At 43.0% G+C, this 22,495-nt stretch overlaps 1 protein-coding gene across 1 annotated transcript in view; it reads left to right on the top strand.

The window, feature by feature from the left end:
* Positions 1–22,495, top strand: part of LOC126195613 (inactive dipeptidyl peptidase 10-like) — an 801,628-nt gene that overhangs the window by 288,433 nt on the left and 490,700 nt on the right. Inside the window, exon 4 of the mRNA XM_049934238.1 lies at positions 19,261–19,335. Coding sequence (XP_049790195.1) covers positions 19,261–19,335 — 75 coding nt within the window. The remainder of the gene's footprint in view (positions 1–19,260; positions 19,336–22,495) is intronic.

Here is a 22,495-nt window from a genome sequence, read left to right as displayed (position 1 = left end):
GCAGTGACCGAAGCAGCGACGTTTGCGAACAATTGTCAGTCCCAATCGACTAACAATGCTGCGAGAATAACTGCAGAAATCAATTTAGGACGTACTACGAACGTATACGTTGCGACAGTGCGGTGAAATTTAGCGTTAATAACAGCAGACGACCGACCCGAGCGCCTTTACTAACAGCACATCACCTGCAGCGCCTCTCCTGGGCTCGTGGCCAATCCGTTGGACCCTAGACGACTGGAAGACCGTGGCCAAGTCAGATGACTCCAACTTCAGTTGGTAAGAGCTGATTGTGGGGTTCGAGTGTGGCGTAGACACCACGAAGCCATAGGCCCAAGTAGTCAACAAGGCACTGTGAAAGCTGGTGGTGGGTCCATAATGGTGTGGGCTGTGTTCACATTGAATGGACTGCCTCCTCTTGTCCAGCTGAATAGATCACTGACCGGGAAAACGGTTATGTTCGGCTACTTTGAGAGCGTTCGCTGCCATTCATGGACTTCGTGTCCCCATGTCACCGGGCCACAATTGTTCGCAAGTGATTTGAAGAGTCCGCAGCTCGTGGTCGTGCGGTAGCGTTCTCGCTTCCCACGCCCGGGTTCCCGGGTTCGATTCCCGGCGGGGTCAGGGGTTTTCTCTTCCTCGTAATGACTGGGTGTTGTGTGATGTCCTTAGGTTAGTTAGGTTTAAGTAGTTCTAAGTTCTAGGGGACTGATGACCATAGATGTTCAGTCCCATAGTACTCAGAGCCATTTGAACCATTTGATTTGAAGAACATTCTGAACAATTCGAACGAATGATCTGCCGACCCAGATCACCCGACTCGAATCCCATCGAACATCTATGAGACATAATCGAGAGCCCAGTTCGTGCACAAAATCCTCAATTGGCAACACTTTCGCAGTTGTGGGCGGCTATGAGGCAACATGGCTCTCTATTTCTGCAGGGGACTTCCAACTACTTCTTGAGCCAATGCCACGTCGAGATGCTGCACTACATCGGGCGGAAAGACGTCCGATACGATATTAGGCAGTATCCCATCACTTCTGTCACCTCAGTATATGATGTGAAGATGATAGAAACACGGCTTTTTATATAGAGTTCATGTTTAAGAGATATTAAAGGAAATGCAGGAAGTAGTCGCATAGAAAATGAAGTTTGCGTCGGGCTGACGTTTGGCCAGCAAGTGGCCGTAACTAACACCGACCTCCGTTACCGTCGGGCGTTCTGTGACGTACTCGTGCTGTAGTTGGGCGGCCAGCAAACAGGCACAGTTCGCGTTCAACTGGGGCCACAGTGGGACAGATCAGGCGTGGTAGTTTGGCACTTCCATCAATGTCACGAGGTTTCACTCCACACGCTAGTTAAATATGGAACAGATAACTTTCGTGAGTCCTGAGAGCTTTTGTGGATTGTGCAGCTTAAATCCTTTACATTATATGAGTCTAATGGTACTCAAAAAAATATGGTTCAAATGGCTCTGAGCACTATGGGGCTTAACATCTAAAGTCATCAGTCCCCTAGAACTTAGAACTACTTAAACCTAACTGACCTAAGGACAACACACACATCCATGCCCGAGGCAGCATTCGAACCTACGACCGTAGCGGCCAGACTGAAGCGCCTAGAACTTCTCGGCCACACCGGCCGGCAATGATACTCAGTTACTAGTCGTTACACTATGAATTTGTAAAAATGTCATAGGCTACCGTAGACTCTCATACATAAGCGTAGACTACGGCTAAATGGTTCAAATGGCTCTGAGCACTATGGGACTCAACATCTTAGGTCATAAGTCCCCTAGAACTTAGAACTACTTAAACCTAACTAACCTAAGGACATCACACACACCCATGCCCGAGGCAGGATTCGAACCTGCGACCGTAGCAGTCCCGCGGTTCCGGACTGCAGCGCCAGAACCGCATGGCCACCGCGGCCGGCGTAGACTACGGCTGGTTTCCCAGTAGCTTTGGTCAATCAAGACTGTACTCTCGTTATGTGTGCGTTACGTGTGTTCGCTACCTACCGGTCGTTACCTCATAACAAATGCTTTCTTAACGTGTGCGGTCAGTGTCATACTATATTTCCCCAAATCCATCGTTCGTGACAGTGGCTAGTTGGATTGTATAAAAACTGGAGTTGTAAAAATTGGAACTTTGTACGGGCGCTGATGACCGCGCCGTTGAGCGCCTCACAAACCAAACATCATTAATCGTTCAAAACCAAATGGAATTGCCGTGCTTTACATACTGAGTTCAGGGTTAGTTGAGTGGTGACAAAATCTTTTACGGCCGACGTCACCAATTATTTGAATTTGTTAAACGTCTTAAGGCAACGGGAGAATCATTTGGTAACAGATATGGCGCACGAGATTGATGCTATCAAACCAAAATTAATCCTACGGAAAAATCAGCTTCAAGTTCATGACACTGAACATTTCACATGACTCAAGGCAGTCGCATGTGAACCAGACATGACCAACTATGTTTTGCCCGCTTTATGGCGTGCTGTTCTAGGCGCTTCAGTCTGGAACCGCGTGACCGCTACGGTCGTAGGTTCGAATCCTGCCTCGGGCATGGATGTGTGTGATGTCCTTAGGTTAGTTAGGTTTAAGTAGTTCTAAGTTCTATGGGACTGATGACCACAGATGATAAGTCCCATAGTGCTCAGAGTCATTTGAACCATTTTGAACTAACTATGTTTCAGTAATTGAGATATTTCATCATAAGTTCTCAAAGACCTTGCACAACTGAATAAAGATTTCCATTTGTTTGCCAGACCACCCTCGCTTTTGGCTGCTAATGTACTTCATTCCTTTCAACTTGAACTTATAGACGTACAGCGTAGTACCCGTCTCAACGATCTGTTGGTCTAGTTCCGAAATTTACAAGACTTTCATAAAATGTTACCCCAAAACCAATATCCTCGACTATACAGACAAGTCACTGAATTTATTTCACTGCTTTGTTCAACACATCAGTGCAGATGTTTTCCTTCTGTTATGATATGGTCGATGCCCCGCTATCGTTCAGGTTTAACAGATTTTAATCTGTGTAACCCCATGTGTTCAAGTGTGTCACAAACCACAGCTCCAGATATACATTACAAATTCCGAAGTTGAAACATCAGAGCTGAATTTTAAATGCCTGTCTGTAGTTCTATACACTAACATTCTTATTTAATCAAGTAATATAAGTTTATACTTTGGTAAAAAAAAAACAAATACGTGCCATATACTCCTGTTGATAAAAGAATGCTGCAATAGCCGGCACTTAGAAGTAGTCGAACTGTGTTTGAAACACAGCTTCCTAAGAAGTGCGCACAGAGCGAGTGCACTCCAGGAGCACAAATCTTGGACAGGCGTGTCTAGAAAGACGTTGTCAATCGACATTGTACTTGGAAAATGCGTCATCATTTGTTTTTAACACCTACGCGACCGGGTAATGTATCTTGTATTGTTGTGGTGTCCAGTCTGAAGACTGGTTTGATGCAACTCCTTATCACAGTTTATAATACACAAGCTTCTTCATCTTTATAAAGCTACTCAGCCTACATGCATGACTTTACGTAGTCAAGCCTTGGTCTCGCTCTACAGTTTTTACTCGTCCCACATTTTCAAGCAGGATTAAATTCTTTTAGTCAACGTGTGCCATAAATTTATTTTATCCTCCATTCGATTCATTAGCCCCTCATTAGTTATACGATATATCGTCTCGTCTTTAGCATTCTCCTGTCCCACCACATTACATAAGATAGTGTCCTCCTTTAGCATAAAATATTAATCGTCCAGATCTTACATTAGCGCCAGTGCACAACTACTGTAGATAAATTCGTATTCTACAACAATATTTGTTTTGAGCCTTTCCCCATGATGCCTGTGTACATAAAACATTTAATATCCCCTACCCTTCAATCATCGTCCGATATTTATCTACCCAAAAAGAAAAATTCATCTGCGACTTTCAGTTTCTCATTTTCTAGTGTAATTCCCTCACAATCGCCTGATTTAATTCGACTACATTACATTACAGTTCGCTTACTTTAGTTGGTCTTCATCTTGCAACTCCTTTTCAAGGCACGTTTAAATGTTCTTCCAAGTCATTTGGCATCTCTGACAGAGATTTGTCTCCGGAAAACCTTGAAGCTTTTATTCTTCTCTCTAAATTTTTATTTCCTTTCAGACTTTCTCCTTTCTCAGTGTATAGACTGAACATCATCAGCAGTATATTTTAATGACCACTGCGCTAAACTGACCAATATTGATCAGTATTGCATCTTATTCAAACAATTCGTTGGCTCAGCTGCCAATGACTTATTTAATCGATGTTTGATGACTGTGGACCGAAGCATAACGAAAAGGGTAAAAGAATAATTATCATCGGTGTTCTAGTTTTTGTGACCTTCAGTCCGAAAACTGGTTTCGATAGAACTCTTGCCTACCATGAGGAACCTCTGCTACCTACATCCATTTGAACTTGTTTAATGCTTCAAGCCTAGATCACCCTTTTCAGCTTTCTCCCGTCACATTTGCCTATTCTTGATGCCTTAAGATGTGCCCTATCAACAGATTCCTTCTTTTCAGAAATATTAGCCACAAAGTTCTTTTCACCTCATTTACATTCCGTAGCTCATCATTAGTTATCCTATCTACCCATTCAATGATCTACATGAATATTAACGGCTAGAAAAGTGGATATGGCGACACAGGATCGAATCCATTTGTTATTTTTGTATGGAACAGTTTGGTTGCTGATGTAGGATGTTTCTTCGATGCGATGCAAAAAAGGAAAGACTGATTTGTTATTTCGAAATATGATACAAAAGACGTAATAAATTACAACTCAAACATACACCGTCCGAACAAAATGCGATGCCCTCAAAGAGTGTGATCATTGGAATCAAGGTAAAATATGTGCGTATTAAAGGCCTGTAGTCTTAGTGACTCATTTGTCACTGTCATCGGAAATCGGAAATGCGAAAGCACTCAGGAGGACTGTGTTCCCTCTGTTTTTACCGTGGAGGCACTAACATTGCTGAGTTTACAGGTGAACAGGGTTTGCAACATTCATTCAAGGGTACAACCTTGTCCCACCGACGACTACGTACTCCTGTTTAACAGCTTTAGCCGATTAAAGGGAGTCACATTGTGGCCCTGTGCAAAGATAGATGAACGAATCGACGGATTTCTGCACATGTCGGGCACAGTGTATCGGTGGTGTTTAACTGCCTCCAGTGACAGTGTGTGCAACATTCACTCACCTATAGACCAGGTCCTGGACACCCGCTAGCTACAGATGCACGTTAACATCGATGCACTGTGCGAGAAGTGGTGCCCGACCGATCATCACCCAGGGATGAAATCCTGGCATATGTTGTACATGCTGTGTCATCAGGGACCACTGGGAACTTTCTGCCTGCAGCAGAATGAAGATCAAGTGTGCCTCTGGCCAGGTTACCACTGACACCGCAGCAGTACCGAGTATGGCTGTTGAGAAAGTAGTGACTGAAGGGTAGCGCTTTGTTATCTTCAGTGATGAGAGTAGGTTCCGTCTGTAGCTGAGTGATGGACATACCCGTGTACCATGTAGACCTGGTGATACGCTTATTCCAGAGTGCATCTGCCTACGACACAGAAGTCCCATCACAGGCTTGATGGTGTGGGGGCCGTCAGTTACAACTCGCTGTAATATCTGGTGTTTCTCCAGGGTAAAATAATTAGTACCCGCTACAATGCAGAGTCTCAAAGTCCCACGCTATTGCCATATCTTCTACGGCAAAGTGATGTGCTTTTGGTTCAAATGGCTCTGATCACTATGGGACTTAACTTCTGAGGTCATTAGTTCCCTAGAACTTAGAACTAGTTAAACCTAACTAACCTGAGGACATCACACACAGCCATGCCCGAGGCAGGATTCGAACCTGCGACCGTAGCGGTCTCGCGGTTCCAGGCTGCAGCGCCTAGAACTGATGTGCTTTTCCAGCAGAACAATGCACGTGCAGATGTAGCTGCTGCGATGCAATGTGCTCTTTGCTCCAGGAAGATCACCAGATCTCTCGCCAACTGAACAGGTGTGTGACATGATCAAGCGGGAACTTATTCGTTTACCAGCCCCAGTAAGAACAGACACCGAATTCCAAAACACCAGGAGCAAGATACTTCGGACAATCTATCGCAAGATGCCATTCGGCACCTTTGTGATTGTTTGCAAGCGAGAATACACGACATAAGGGAGGGGGGGCGGTACATCGTGTATTGGCCATCCTTTACTTTGATATGTGTGATTCAAAAAAAAAAATGGTTCAAATGGCTCTGAGCACTATGGGACTTAACATCTATGGTCATCAGTCCCCTAGAACTTAGAACTACTTAAACCTAACTAACCTAAGGACATCACACAACACCCAGTCGAGGCAGAAAAAATCCCTGACCCCGCCGGGAATCGAACCCGGGAACCCGGGCGTGGGAAGCGAGAACGCTACCGCACGACCACGAGATGCGGGCTATGTGTGATTCGTTTGGTGTGAATACCTCATCGTATACTCCTACAGTGATGAGCTACCTGTCACCTCAATTTTCAGTAAAATTACCTTGTCCTTGAGGTCTGCATTTCTTTCCAACAGTGTAAATTGTATACGACTCGTAGACCTTTCCTGCGTCGCCAGTCTGCCGACTAATCTGATGCGGCTCCCCGCGGTTTCCTCTATTCAGTCGTAGGGTTGCACCTACTCAATTATTTGTTGTGCATGGATTTTAATCTCTGTCCTCCGTGGAAGTTATTACTGTACATTTATATAGAGGATTATTTTTTCCACCGTGTACAAACTCTAGGAACTGATCGGTGAAAGGATATGGAACAGAAAAGGTCTAATGACATTATGTACGGAAATGTATAATCTCCATGCTAGAGATCATTTATGCAAGCATACATTGTTACAGAGACTGCGGTCTAATACGCACTGTACCTTGGAGCCACAGTTACAGTATGCATTGTTTTCTCCTAGACTGTTCCTTCCTAGACTGTTCCTCATACGTCATGCCCTAGTGCCCTCTCCTGCTATAGTAAATGGTAATTTTGTGTCCGATTCACTTCTCTTGCTGGCTGACCTTGTAGTGGATGTGATACAGCGTTGTACCAAATGGTACCGTATTCGAATCGAGAGGTTGCCGACATGGTGTTTACTTACCGAAAGGCAAATGCCAAGGTTGTATCAGGAGACCTATCCCCGCCGACGACAACCACAGCATTCAATGTTTGCAACAGTGTTTCGCCGTATGTCTGAGACAGGGTCCTTCGGGAAGTAGGAAATCATGAAGAATGTTCGGAAACCAGACTTGGAGGAAAATGTGATTAACATTGTGGAAGGCAGCCGCCTTGTCAGTACCAGGCAATTGGCCCGCCAGTACAGGGTGAGCCAGACGACCGTGTGGAACATTCATCATGACAACTGTTATTACCATTATTACTTACGGCATGTGCAGGGCTTAGTAGCGATAGACTTTCCATATCGTGAGCAGTTTTGTCACTGGTTTATTCACCAGGCAACCACGATTCCGGGATTTTGTCATCCATCCTATTTACAGATGATGCCACCTTTATGCGGAGTAGTATCTTCAGTTTTCATAACTGTCATATGTGGGACAGTATGGTGACGGCGAATCATTAGCGTCGGTACAGCCTGACTGTGTGGGCTGGGATAATTGGCTATCGTATTTTGGGACCAGTATTGCTTCCACGTCGCCTAACAGGCCGAACTATCGGCGTTTCTTGCGGGTGAGTTTGCCTTCCCTGATGGAAGAAGTGCCATTGTTGATTCAAATGGTTATATGGCTGCTACATTATGTTGCTTCAGCCCACTTCGCCGTTAACGTCCGGACGCATCTCAATCGTGTCTTCTGTGGTCGAGGGATGGGACGAAGGCGTCCACTTGCATGGCCTGCTCATTCACCGAATCTCAACCCTTACGACTTCTGGTTATGGGGCCATGTCAAAAATCGTGTATGCAGGGCCCATTCCAGATGTGGAGACGCTGGAGCAGCGTATTCATGCTGCCTTTCACATTGTTCCGCTGGAGGATGGCCGATGTGCACGTGCGAGGCACATCATGCTACAGTGCGAACACGCATGCGTTGAGACACATGGTAAACATTTTCAGCACATACTGTAACTGTGGCTACATGGTACAGCGCTTCAGCGCTCATTAGTCCGCAATCTCTGTAACACTGTATGGTTGAATAAGTGGTGTCTAGAATGGAGACCATGCATTTCCGGACATAAGTTCATTAGACCTTTTTTGTTCCTTATCCTCTCACCGATCAATCCGTAAGATTTGTACACGGGGGAAAAAATCATCCTCCACGTACTCCGCTAGCCTCCGTACGATGGACAGTGGACTGTACCACGTACCAAATTAGTCATTTTCTTTCCTTGGAAGGAGAGACAGCATTGGTCGTATATTTTTGTTTATTATCGCAAAATCGATTTTCGGTCAGTTAGTGACCATCTTCAGTGCTGTAATATATAACTTAAATTAGTAAGCACTGGTGTCAATACGCTTATCGCGATCACATAGTCTAAGCCGTAAGCTTATTGACACCAGTGCTTACTAATTTAAGTTATACATTACAGCACTGAAGATGGTCACTAACTGACCGAAAATCGATTTTGCGATAATAAACAAAAATATACGACCAATGCTGTCTATCCTTCCAAGTATACCCATTATCTGGTCGTAGTGCACCGGACACTATGGAGTCGCCAATCAATATAATTTTCTTTCCTGTTCCACTCGCAAATAGAGCGAGGGATAAATGACTGCCTAAAGGCCTATCTACGAACGCTAAATTCTAGTATCTAATGGTCGCGGTCCTTAATCGAAATATAGCTGGCAGCAGTAGAATCGTTCTGCAGTCGCCCTCAAATGCCCGTTCTCTTTATTTCCACAATAGTATCTCGTGAAAACACCGTTGGCTTCCCTCCAGGGATTCCCATTTGAGTTCACGAAGATTATCTTTAACACTTGCTTGCTAATCGAAACTGCCGGTAACAGATCTAGAAGCACGCCTCTGGATTGTTTCGATGTCTTCCTTTGATACAATCTGATAGGGACCACAAACACTCGAACAGTACTTGTGAATTGTTCACATCAGCGTTTATGTGCAGTCTCCTTTATATATGAGCTACACTTTCCCAGAATTCTCCTGATTTCCTGTCAGAAAGGATACAGTTCATAGTCATTGACGGGCAGTTATCTAGTGAAACAGAAGTGATATCTGGCGTTCCCATAGGAAGTTTTAAAGATCCTCTTCTCTTCTTAATTTATATAGGGGATTTAAGAGACGATTCGAGCAGACTTCTTACAGTTTTTCAGATGCTGCTGTCGTTTACCGCCCCGCATACTCGTCGTGAGGTCAATACGAACTAAAAAATGATTTACAGTAGATATCTGCGTAGTGCGAAAAGTGTCAGTTGACCCCGAACAAAAAACAGTAAGAGGTCTTCCATATGAGTACTAAGATAATTCTGTCAGGTTTCGATTATACAATAAATTAAACAAATTTAAAGAATGTTGATTCAGTTGATCTGTCTGAACGAAACACATGCAAAGGTGAAGATGGGAAATCGCGTAACTGAGGAATTTGAAATTGTGACAGGACTCAGGCAAGGAGATGGGTTGTCCCCTATCCTGTTCAACTTTGCCCTCGAGAAGATCATACGCGAGACCTTCCAAGAGAACGAAGGGATTGAAATCGAAGGAAAGAGACTGGCATACTTAGCCTATGCAGACGACATCTGTTTACTCTCTAGGTCGGAAGAGGAGTTGGAGCAAATGACCAAAGCACTAAAGGAGGCTGCCAGCAAATTTGGGCTAAACATAAACGAAGCTAAGACAGAGTACCTCGTCATGACGCGTGGTCATTGTCAGACTGCTGATCATCTACAATCACTGCAGGTTGGGGACCATGCCTACAAGAGAGTGCAAGAATTCAAATACCTAGGGGCACTTTTCACTGAGAACTCGTCATGTGAAGCAGAGATCAATGCCAGAATACAAGCAGGAAACCGATCTTACCACAGCCTAGCACAACTGCTTCGGTCCAAATCTCTCTCCAGACAGTTTAAGATTCGACTGTACAAAACCCTGATCCAGCCTGTTGTTCTATATGGCTGTGAGACATGGAGTATCCGGAAACAGGACTTCCATAAGCTCCTTGTCTTTGAGAGAAAAGTGCTTCGGAAGATCTTCGGCCCGGTTCTGGATGCAGATACAGGGGAATGGAGGATCAGATACAACCAAGAGCTTGAGGAACTATACCAGCAGCCCAACATAGCAGGAGCTGTCAAAGCCAAACGAATGCAGTGGGCCGGCCATGTGGCCCGGATGGAGGATCACAGATGGCCTCGGAAGCTCCTGGATTTCACACCTACAGGAAAGAGACCGCCAGGGAGACCCAAGAAGCGTTGGAGGGATGGACTCCATGAAGATTTAAAACAAATGTCAATAGATGTGGACGAATGGCGGATAGCAGCAATGGACAGAATACAGTGGAGGAGGAAACTTGTAGATGCGTGCGGTCCACTGGGCCTGATCACGTAGTAGTAGTAGTAGTAGTAGTAGTAGTAGTTGATTCAGTTAAATACCTACGCATTACAATTACGAATAGCTCAAACTGGAAACACCACACAAAAAATATTCTGGAGAAGAAGACCAGGAACTCAGTTTTATTGGCAGAACACTCGGAAAATGCAACAAATCCACTAAAGAAATTGCGTAAACTACGCTTATCCGTCTTCTTATGGAGTATTGTTGCGCGGTATGCGATCCTGACCAGATACATCTACATCTACACCCACATGAGTACTCTGCAATTCGCAGTTACGTACCAGGCAGAGGATTCCTCAAATCACCTGCAAGCTCTTTCTCTACCGTTCCACTCTCAGACAACACACGGGAAAAACGAACATATCTTTCTGAGCGAGCTCTGGTTTTTCTTATTTCATTATGATGCTCATACTTCCCTAGGCAGTTGGGCGCCAACGAAGTTGGTGATTGAAATTTCATGAAAAGATACTAAGGTCTATGATTTTTTTTTTTTTTTTGTAATGATTACCACAACCAAAGCGCATATCGTATCTGTGGCACTCTCTGCCTATTTCACGACAATACAAAACGAGCTGCCCTTCTTTGAACTTTTGCAATGTCATCCGTCAGTCCTAACTGATGCCATCACCACAGCACGCTGCAATACTCCAGAAGAGGGCGTACAAGCTCAGTGCAAGCAGTCCATTCAGTAGACCGGTAGGATTTTCAGAGTATTCTGTCAATAAATCGCAGATATGATTGACGGAGGGTATTGAAAACGTTCGAAGAAGGACAGCTCGTTTTGTGCTATCGCGAAATAGGGGAGAGAGTGCCACGGTTATGATAAGCGATTTGCGGCAGCACTCTCGTGGCGTTTGATTTTATGCCGTTTTCTCGAAACTTCGACCACCAACTTTCCCCTCCGAATGCGAAAGTATTTTGTTGACTCTCAGAAGAGGAAGAAACAACCATCGTGATTAAACAAGAGAAATCAGAGTTCTCACATAAAGAGTGAAATGTTCATTTTTCCCACGTGCTATTCGAGAGTGGAACGGTCGAGAAACGGTCTTAATATGGTTACATGAACCTCTGTCGAGCACTGTAATGCAAATTGGGGAGTAGACAAGTAGGCGCATATGTAGATAGACACATGACATATAAGTTTTTTGCCCTATCGGTTAATTCTTTGGTTTGTATGTAGGAGTAACATCCAAAAACCCTAATACAGAGTGTCGAAAGTGAATAGGGTCTTCAAAAACGAAACGACGATGAAATAACGTTTTGTGCCCGCAAACTCTCCCATAAGAGGCATTTCTTTTCTTTTAAAGATGCATGAAGTCTTTCTATCAATTCATCGACAATTTCAGTAGATCAAAAGCAGTTTAGTGATGTGGTATAACAACTGAACTTCTTGGGTGGAAAGTCTGTAAACAGGGCTTCATGATGTTCGTTACAGAGTTCTTTAACAAAATAATAAATTATACCTTTAGTTCATTGAGGTTCTTACGGTGGAATATGTAAATAACCGTAAGTATTTTGTATGATGCTGTCCACTGCCGGCATTCTCTGATCGAAAGTAACAGACATAGCGGAAGTAAATAACTGAAAAATTACCACTGGAAGCTCAATATGGAGATCAAAAAAGACACAGAATTATTTTTTTAATAACGTACACATATGTTGCACTAACAGTTAATTTTTCAACAACGGATGTTGTTGTGAAGGTCTGGTACAGAATGCCGACCGATTTCTCTTACTTGTACAAACTGAACGAAATGTGGTCTGACTGGGTACATGACATTAAAAACATATAGGAGAACGTCATTCCACATGTAGGGAGTGGACAAAAATATGGAAACATAAAAAAAAAAACACGACACAAAACACATTACGCACCTAATACGGTGTCGGAAAACTATTGACATTTCAAACAACTTCCAGTCGTCTGGGGATGGATAAATAAACGTCCTATATGAAACTTCCTGGCAGATTAAAGCTGTGGGCCGGATCGAGACCCGAACTCGGGAATTCTCATTCCGGAAACATCCCCCAGGCTGTGGCTAAACCATGTTTCCGCAATATCCTTTCTTCCAGGAGGTTCAAGGTTCGCAGAAAAGCTTCTGTCTAGTTTCGAAGGTAGGAGACGTGGTAGTGGCAGAATTGAAGCTGTGAGAACGGGTCGAGAGTCGTGCTTGGGTAACTCGGATGGTAGAGCACTTGCCTGCGAAAGGCAAAGGTCCCGAGTTCGAGTCTCGGTCCACACACAGTTTTAATCTGCCAGGAAGTCATATCAGCGCACGCTCCACTGCAGAGTGAAAATCTCATTCTGGAGATGTCCTATATGGTTTTTCTGTAAAATGGTGGCAAGTTCGAGTAACGATTATGGAGGTTGATAGGGATCACGCCGTGCTAGATACCAACGGCCTCGTATCACTAGATGTCGAGATGACAGGCATCTTATCCGCATGGCTGTAACGGATCGTGCAGCCACGTCTCGATCCCTGAGTCACCAGATGGGGACGTTTGCAAGACAACAACCATCTGCACAAACAGTTCGACGACGTTTGCAGCAGCATGGACTATCAGCTCGGAGACCATGGCTGCTGTTACCCTTGACGCTGCATCACAGACAGGAGGGCCTGCGATGGTGTACTCAACGAAGAACCTGGGTGCACGAATGGCAAAACGTCATTTTTTCGGATGAATCCAGGTTCTGTTTACAGTATCATGATGGTCGCATCCGTGTTTGGCGACATCGCGGTGAACGCACATCTGAAGCGTGTATTCGTCATCGCCATACTGGTGTATCACCCGGGGTGATGGTATGAGGTGCCATTGGTTACACGTCTCGGTCACCTCTTGTTCGCATTGACGGCACTTTGAACAGTGGACGTTACATTTAAGATTTATTACGACCCGTGGCTCTACCCTTCATTCGATCCCTGCGAAACCCTACATTTCAGCAGGATAATGCACGACCGCATGTTGCAGGTCCTGTACGGGCTTCTCTGGATACAGAAAATGTTCGACTGCTGCCCTGGCCAGCACATTCTCCAGATCTCTCACCAACTGAAAACCTCTGGTCAATGGTGGCCGAGCAATTGGCTCGTCACAATACTCTTGATGAACTGTGGTATCGTGTTGAAGCTGCATGGGCAGCTCTACCTGGACACGGCATCCAAGCCCTGTTTGACTCAATGCCCAGGCGTATCAAGGCCGTTATTACTGCCAGAGGTGGTTGTTCTGGGTACTCATTTCTCAGGATCTATGCAACCCAAATGGCGTGAGAATGTAATCACATGTCAGTTCTAGTATAATATATTTTTCCAATGAATACCCGTTTATCATCTGCATTTCTTCTTGGTGCAGCAATTTTAATGGCCAGTAGTGTATTTTTTGTTACAATCCTCTGCAATGACGGTGCATCACAACCACTCAACACACTCTTTCGTCCGCGCTGTGATTTAGCGATGATGTTTTTCCTGCTACGGTCGCAGGTTGGAATCCTGTCTCGGGCGTCGAGGTGTGATGTCTATAGGTTAGTTAGGTTTAAGTAGTTCTAATTCTAGGGAACTTATGACCTCAGATAAGTCCCACAGTGTTTACAGCCATTTGAAACATTTTGATGTTTTTACCTGTACGCGTTTTAAATCTTTTATACGGAGCCTCTTTAACACAAAACACTTTGACTATCTTGGTTACGGAAGTACCCCTCACAAGATCACGAACAAACTGCCCACGTTCGAATTGACTTGACTCTAGCATAAGACACTCACAACTACACAGAACGAGACTTTCAGTGTACTGAGGACAGTGTAAGAGGCCGTTCGCGGTCAGATGCAACAGCGAAACTTGCAGGATTGGATAGCATCTGCAATTTTCGTTCAAGCATGCGTTTTTGGCGATGTTTTCATACTTTTGTCCAACCCCTATAATTTAAAACAGTAATGCATGGGAATGTGTAGAGGACGTCTCATTTAAGTGATGACTGCGGTGTCGCTGGTGGTATTGGTGATGCTGGTGTTAGTAATAGTGGTGGTGGTGGTGGTGGTGGTGGTGGTGACAGAGTGTTTTACGAAAACAAAAAATTCTACATCTACGTGGATTGCAAATCACATTTAAGTGCCTGGCAGGGGGTTCATCGACCCACCTTCACAGTAATTCTCTATTATCCCAATCTCGTATAGCGCGCGGAAAGAACAAACACCTATATCTTTCCGTACGAGCTCTGATTTCCCTTATTTTATCTTGGTTATCGATTCTTCCTATGTACATTGGTGTCAACAAAATATTTTCGCATTCGGAGGAGAAAGCTGGTGATTGAAATTTCGTGAGAAGTTTCCGCCGCAGCGGAAAACGAGTTTGGTTTAATGATGTCCACCCCAAATCTTGAATCATTTCAGTGACACTCTCTCCCCTATTTCGCGATAATAATAATAGAATAATGCTGCCCTTCTTTGAACTTTTTCGATGTACACCGTCAGTCCTATCTGGTAAGGATTCCACACCGCGCATCAGTATTCTAAAAGAGGACAGACAATCATTGTGTAGGGAGTCTCCTTAGTAGATCTGTTACATTTTCTAAGTGTTATGCCAATAAAACGCTGTCTTTAGTTCGCCTTCCCCACAACATTTTCTATTCGTTCCTTTCAATATAAGTTGTCCCTAATTGTAATTCCTAGGTATTTAGTTGAATTTATGGCCTTTAGATTTGACCGATTTATCGTGTTACCGAAGATTAACGGATTCCTTTTAGCACTCATGTGGATGACCTCACATTTTTCATTATTTAGGGTCAACTGTCAATTTTCACACCATATACATCTCTTAATCGTTTTGCAATTTGTTTTGATCTTCTGATGACTTTATTAGTTGATAAATAGCAGCGTCATCTGCAAACAACATAAGACGGCTATTAATATTGTCTCCAAAATCGTTTATGTAGATAAGTAACAGCAAAGGGCCTGTAACACTACCTTGAGGAACGCCAGAAATCACTTCCGTTTCACTTGATGATTTTCCGTCAGTTTCTACGAACTGTGACGTCTCTGACAGGATATCAGAAATCCAGTCAATAACTGAGACGATATTCTATAAGCACGCAGTTTCACTACAAGCCACTTGCGTGGTACAATGTCAAAAGCCTTCCAGAAAGCCAGAAATACGGAATCAATCTGAAATTCCTTGTCAATAGCACACTCAACACTTCATGTGAGTAAAGAGCTAGTTGGGTTTCACGAGAACGATGTTTTCTAAATTCGTGTTGACTGTGTGTCGATAGACCGTCTTCTTCGAGGTAATTCATAATGTTCGAACACAATATATGTTCCAAAATACTGCTGCATATCGACGTTAATGATATGGATTTGTAATTTAGTGGATTACTCCTACTACCTTTCTTGAACGTTGGTGTGACCTGTGCAACTTTCCAGTCTTTGAGTACGGATCTTTCGTCGAGCGAACGATTGTGCATGATTGTTAATTATGGAGCTACAGCATCAGCATACTCTTAAAGGAACCTCATTGGTATACAGTCTGGACCAGAAGACTTGCTTTTATCAAGTGATTTTAGTTGCTTCACTATTCCGAGGATATTTACTTCTACGTTACTCATGTTGACAGCTATTCTTAACTTGAATTATGGAATATTTACTTCGCCTTCTGTTGTGAATTCATTTCGGAAGGCTATGTTTAGTAACTCTGCTTTGGCAGCACTATCTTCGATGGTATGTCCATTGCTAATGAGCAGAGAAGGCATTGATAATGTATTATTAATAGATTCCAATTCTTCAGTAATCTTCCTTTCCCCTCTTAGAGGTGCTTCACTCCGATGTTCTGGCATTCATGCGGACACCAAAGAAATATTTCACTTCGCGCTACGGACTAAGTATTGCTATAGAGCGTTTTTTGAAGACTCTAAAACCAAAAGTTTAAAAATGTGGTTGACTTCTCACTATATTTCCGCCACATCATTGTCAATCGCTATCGCAGAACAGACATTTTCTAGATCAGCCAAAGCATTTATTCTCTTTGGCGCACCCGTCTTTAAGTATTTTGAACGTATCTGCCAAAAATACTTTTTTCTTACTGTACTTACTGTGAAGACTATGAAGACTACATTATATAATGTACGTAATATTGCAGTATAATGGTGTGACTAGATAAACAGAGCTGTAAGTAAAACGGAGAGTCTTCAGAACGAATTTTCGCGCTGCAGTGTAGTATGCACACAGTTTAAAACTTCTCGGTGCACTAGGACTCGAACCTGGTCAAGTTTAATTTATTTCAAAACAAATAGTTCTTCAAGAAATACACGCACTCAATGTGTACTAATACGGATAAAAGTAAAGACGATCTATTTTAAATGTCAGTATATTATTTTATTCCTCATATTCAGTGTAGGCAGGCAACGATGAAAGATTTAAAAAATGTAATACTATATCCGTTGTGCCATTTATCCATAATAAAGCGATTATTCTTCGTGTCAGTTTAACAGACAGGGTTTCCTTTGACATGCGTTACATATTCATGAACTCATATATAATGCGCGCCATAAACAGTTCATTGGCTGTGCACGTTGATAATTAATTAAACTGAACGATAATTTTAAATCCTTTATTGTATGATGGGCAATCAGTACTACTTGAATTGGTCTGAATTCATCTAAAATTTTTGTTGCAGTGGCTTCGTGACAACTTTAAAACAATACACTAAATGGTTAGAAAAATCAATCCAAAATTAAAACTTGAAAGTTGTTTCAAAACTGAAAATTCGTTTCCTCTTATAATGCTCACGTAGTCAAGGAGTCGATTTACATTACGTCATTATTTTTCTTTTTAACAACGCTGGAATGCTGTGTAACAGCTGCGAGTAAGGTGTACTTCACATGACCCTTATATAATAATGTAAGATTTGTTACTTTATTACTTTCACTGAGGTCAGAGGATTCTTAAAGCAGTGTGTATTCAATTTACGTAACTTGTTTTATCAAGAGCGTTCGCTGAAGAGAATCGATATAATGTTTATATTGTGATAAATTGTGAACTCCTACTAACCAGTATCAATGGACTGATTCTCGCTAAAGTACAGTATTACTATTACCTGAGTCTACCTATGAGCTATTCTCGAAACTGTTGATAAGGTTACTATGGTGACTGCAACACCAGTAAGTGTAGTTAAGTGGCGCAGTCTCCCAGTATATTAATGATAGAGACGGTGGAGGGATCCTATATTGCCTACAGAGTGTCTCTTATCAGAAACTACTCCACTGTGCACTTCATGTGATAGTTGCAACGAGAACTGCGACCTCCGCGCTGTTACTTTGAAACATTTGGAGGATAACGCTTGGGTATAAACAATTCCCGCAGAGGTGATGTCATTTTGACGTCACACACACTATCGACGACCGACGGTCGGATATCGATTTTCGCTAGCATTCATGCTCGCGTACCGGAGATTTACAGAAACATGTCATTCTTGAAATGATTTATTATAATTATTTCTATAATAAAATATCACGTGGTGATTTATCAACGGTTAATACCTTCATATAAGAGTGTACTCTTAGGAGTGAGTTATTATCGTCAATAATTTACAAATTAAGAATGAAACACACTTGTTTTATAATTTTCAGTATGTCGTTTCAGTGTAATGGAGCACAGAAAATTTTTCGTAAACACAACACCATTATCATTAAATATCATGCTTCAACGATACAAGCCTTGAAGATAGAATATGACAGCCAAGGACGGAGTTAAACATCGCATGGATAAGTGCTAAAATAATAAATAACGTCGTGGTTTCTGGCGTCGAAAGCTGGTGGTTCGCATCCCGTTAAACGTAACTGGTTCATGTAAGCGTTGTTAGCACGTTCTGTTACTTTGTTATGAATGTAATACAAGTATGTTATGCAATACTAAATGTTATTTACATTCAGTCACATCCGAGACTGATGGATGAAATAAATATTTAACTATTTTGGAGTATGTATTGCTGCGACTGAAACGAGCAACAATAAAATTCCTTCTCACAAATATTTGGCTCTTTATTTCCGAATATGTACGACTTTAGACTATGTGGATATGCAGAAACCTAAGAATGCAGCTTAAATTGCTGCGAGTGAATCGAGGAGCAATGATATTCACATTCTTTCTGGTCACAAAGTCGATAGTCGATCGTGCGGTCGTCGATATTGCACGTGACGTCAAAATCACGTCACGTTTGCGTTTACAGTAATTAGATTAGATTAGATTTACTTTCATTCCAATTGATCCGTAGTGAGGAGATCCTCCAGGATGTAGAACATATCAGAAAAAACAACAATACTTGACAAATATTTACAACTCAAACAACCTAATGTACCATTCCACAGGTCCCAGGTGAATTGATCGTCAATTTTTTAAATGAACACTATATGAAAGAATCACTTTACAAACACTAATGCTCTGAATTTAAAAAAAGTTTTTTTTTATTTATAGGGTAATAAACATATAATAGAACTACTATAATACTTATGTACAATGAACACATTACTGCACTGAAGTCGTACAGAAGTTGGATTGTACTTACACACACACACACACACACACACACACACACACACACACACACATAAGAAAATAAGATTTTAGGAGTTTTCCCACGCCAGAACAATCTAACTGACAATGTTTCCTTCTGCTTTTTCAGAGACAACTGAACGCGGCGGACTTCCTCATTTCGAGCGACCTTAAGTACGTCCTGCTCGTGTATAACAAGAAAAAGGTGAGTGAGCGGTTGCATTCTCGTATACACTAAAAGGTTCTGGCCGATTTGTTGTTGAGAAGTGGCATCATACAATCAGTCACACCTGGAACCCTTTGCAGGCATCATTGTTCAGAGGCCGTGCGGGGTAGCCGCGCGGTCTTGGGCACGCTGCCACAGTTCGCGCGACTACACCCGTCGGAGGTTCGAGTCCTCTTTCGGGCATGGGTGTATGTGTTGTCCTTAGCGTAAGTTAGATTAAGTAGTGTGTGAGCCTAGGGACCGATAACCTCAGCAGTTTGGTCCCATGGGAATTACCACAAATTTCCATTGTTCAGACACTTCAATCACAGTTCACATGAGGTTTATTTATACAGTAATCTCGTTTCATAAACCTACGAGTAGATGCTTCTCCTCCCCTCACATCCCTCCTCTGTTTTCCCACAACCAACTGCAATACTAGTTTCTTCGGGGTAAAATTAATCTATACTGTTTTCTAATGATAATGCACAGTTTAAGTATACTGCGCAGTGATGCACATGCAGTCCTAAGGCATTGGAAATAATAGATATTGACATGATGTTTATGTATTTGCGATCGTTTGTTGTAATTCCATTATACTGAACAGGAGTTTTACTAACTGCTATGTTCCACTGATGTCTGCTGTGAACTAGTACGCACTTGTGCCACAATATATTCGACGAAGATTTCTTCTTTGACATTCGTAACATGAGACGAGGTACTGGCAGAAGTAAAGCTGTGAGTACCGGGCGTGAGTCGTGCTTCGGTAGCTCAGTTGGTAGAGCACTTGCCCGCGAAAGGCAAAGGTCCCGAGTTCGAGTCTCGGTCGGGCACACAGTTTTAATCTGCCAGGAAGTTTCATTCGTAACATAGTTCGTCTAAAAATCTTTTGTTGATATACCTTCGTATTGAACTACATAAACCGCAAAGCAAAACAGTAGGACAATCACGATACTCCAAAGCCTGCCAACTACACTGTCCAGTCATATTAATGTTACCACCTGTCAGAAGCCTCCATAACAACCTTCAGCATTACAGACCGCTATAAGACGTGCGGTAAGAGAATCAGTGCGGTTCTGGAAGGGACCGACAGGGATGTAAAGCCATGCCGATTCCTGTACCATGGGTAGCTGCACTATATTTCGCGGTTGAAGATCCATGGCGTGTACACTCCGATTGGAGGTGATCCCACAGATTCTCGACTTGATTTTAATCTGGGGTTGTTTGCCAGGGGAACACGGTAAACTCGTCTTCAAACTGCGGAACTACACTGCTAGCTATGTGACGTATTGCAATGTTTCCGGGAAAACAAAATGTAGAGGTGGACATGGTCCCCAAAGACAGATGCAAACTTGTCTCTCCATTATGCCTTCCAGAATGACAAAATCAGCCAGACCATAATGTTCCCTTATCCGGCCTGGCCCCTTCCGGCGATTGTCGCAGGGAAAGTTTAAGACTTTCCATGGCGTACATGCCAACGGTCATCCGTCCTATTGAGTTTACAAAGTGATTAATCTCAAAAAGCTACGTGTCACCGATTCCAGTACTAGCGTGAAAATTGCAGCCTTCGTCGGCAATGAACAGCAGTCAGCACTGGTGCATGAACCAGTCGCTTGCTGTGGAGGCCCATATGCAGCAACGTTCGTTGAATGGTCGATGAAGAGACACTGTTCGTAGCATCTTGATTCATATGAGAGGTCAGTTGCTCAACAGTTGCATGTCTATTGTGTCCTGTGGTCGGCAGGAAAGAACTAACAGTCAGATTTGAACACGCTTTATTATAATTAAAGAAAAAACGCCTTCTTGGCGTCCACTAATTTTTAAACGCAAGAATAACAAAAAAACTACAACTCTTGTGGTAGCAAAACCAGATAAGAAAACAAGACAATGGAAGAAAATACAAACAAAAATCTACTCTACTAAAAACAAGATGCAACGTGCTACTAAAATGCTATGGCGAGTGTCTACAATGCTTGAGCCGAAGTAAGTACTGGCTGGAGCTGTCCCTAGCGGTAGGTAAACAATGCCGATTGGTGGAACATTGTCACATGTTGTCTGGCGAAGTAGTTCCATGTTTATTCGGAAAGCCTGTTATTGTTTATATTCACTGGCGATGTTTTGCTCTGCACTCTTGAAGGGAGGTCGGCAGCCCGTCTTGCTTGGCGGTTGTGCGGGCCCTCTAACCGATAAGGGGCCGCTACGACAACCCGCACACATTCCTGCAACTGCCGTTCATCCCTATTGTCTGTGGCCTGTGGTGCACCAGTGTTGCCTCGGCACCGGTTTGGGAAAGCGCCGTTTTTCTTTGGATGGTATACTTTAACGACAGTGGCATCGGAGCACTTTATAGACTTAGCCATTTCGGAAATGCTTCCAACCTTGCCCCAAAAGCACTTATCATGCCCTTATGGATATCAGATCAATCGCTCTGTTTCCGCAGCACGCTAATGACTGTACCGTCGCTCTTTTTTTCCCAACGCTTTATATACAACCCACTGTTAAGTGCTGCCAGCTGCTGCCTATGAGTAGTTATTGCCCCCTGAAGTCGAAAACAGGGAGTGGTCATATTAATGTTACTGGACCGTGTAGTTTCCATGTCATCAGGACGGTACCGACCACAGTCTTACATAGAATGGCATTGAGTGGCCTACACCAGGCGCAACTTAGTAAGGCCAGCCTCTAGAGCACAAGAAGGCAACACCTAATTTATGTTTCTGCCTTACGTCATTCAAGCAGTTGCGAAGTAGACATAAATTTGATGAATGCAGATATAAGCAAATCCACTCCCACAGCAACAGTATCACCACATTACCTCAAGCAGCATCAAGACCGTGTATGCACATGCCGCCAACGAGCACCAAACTGGATATTCTACAAGTGATGGTAGCTGTTGTTCACTGGATTCAGCACTAGACCAGAGTGCAATTAACCTTCAACTATTGCCACACACTGTCTTCATACTATAGTAAAGTATTATGTATGTCCTAGAAATAAATTATTGTAAATTATTGGTAATATGTGTTCCCATAATTTTGCCATAGAGTTGCCTAACGCTATTTTGTCTGTGATGAGAATGTGCAGTTGCTGCGTACAAGCAAGACATCTCATAACAGAAATTTCTTCGGTGATAGAGCTTATCTTCCTATCACAAATTTATATT

This window comes from Schistocerca nitens, chromosome 7, assembly GCF_023898315.1.
Source record: "Schistocerca nitens isolate TAMUIC-IGC-003100 chromosome 7, iqSchNite1.1, whole genome shotgun sequence".
In the NCBI taxonomy this organism is placed as follows: domain Eukaryota; kingdom Metazoa; phylum Arthropoda; class Insecta; order Orthoptera; family Acrididae; genus Schistocerca; species Schistocerca nitens.
This window is presented reverse-complemented; position numbering and strand designations above follow the sequence as displayed.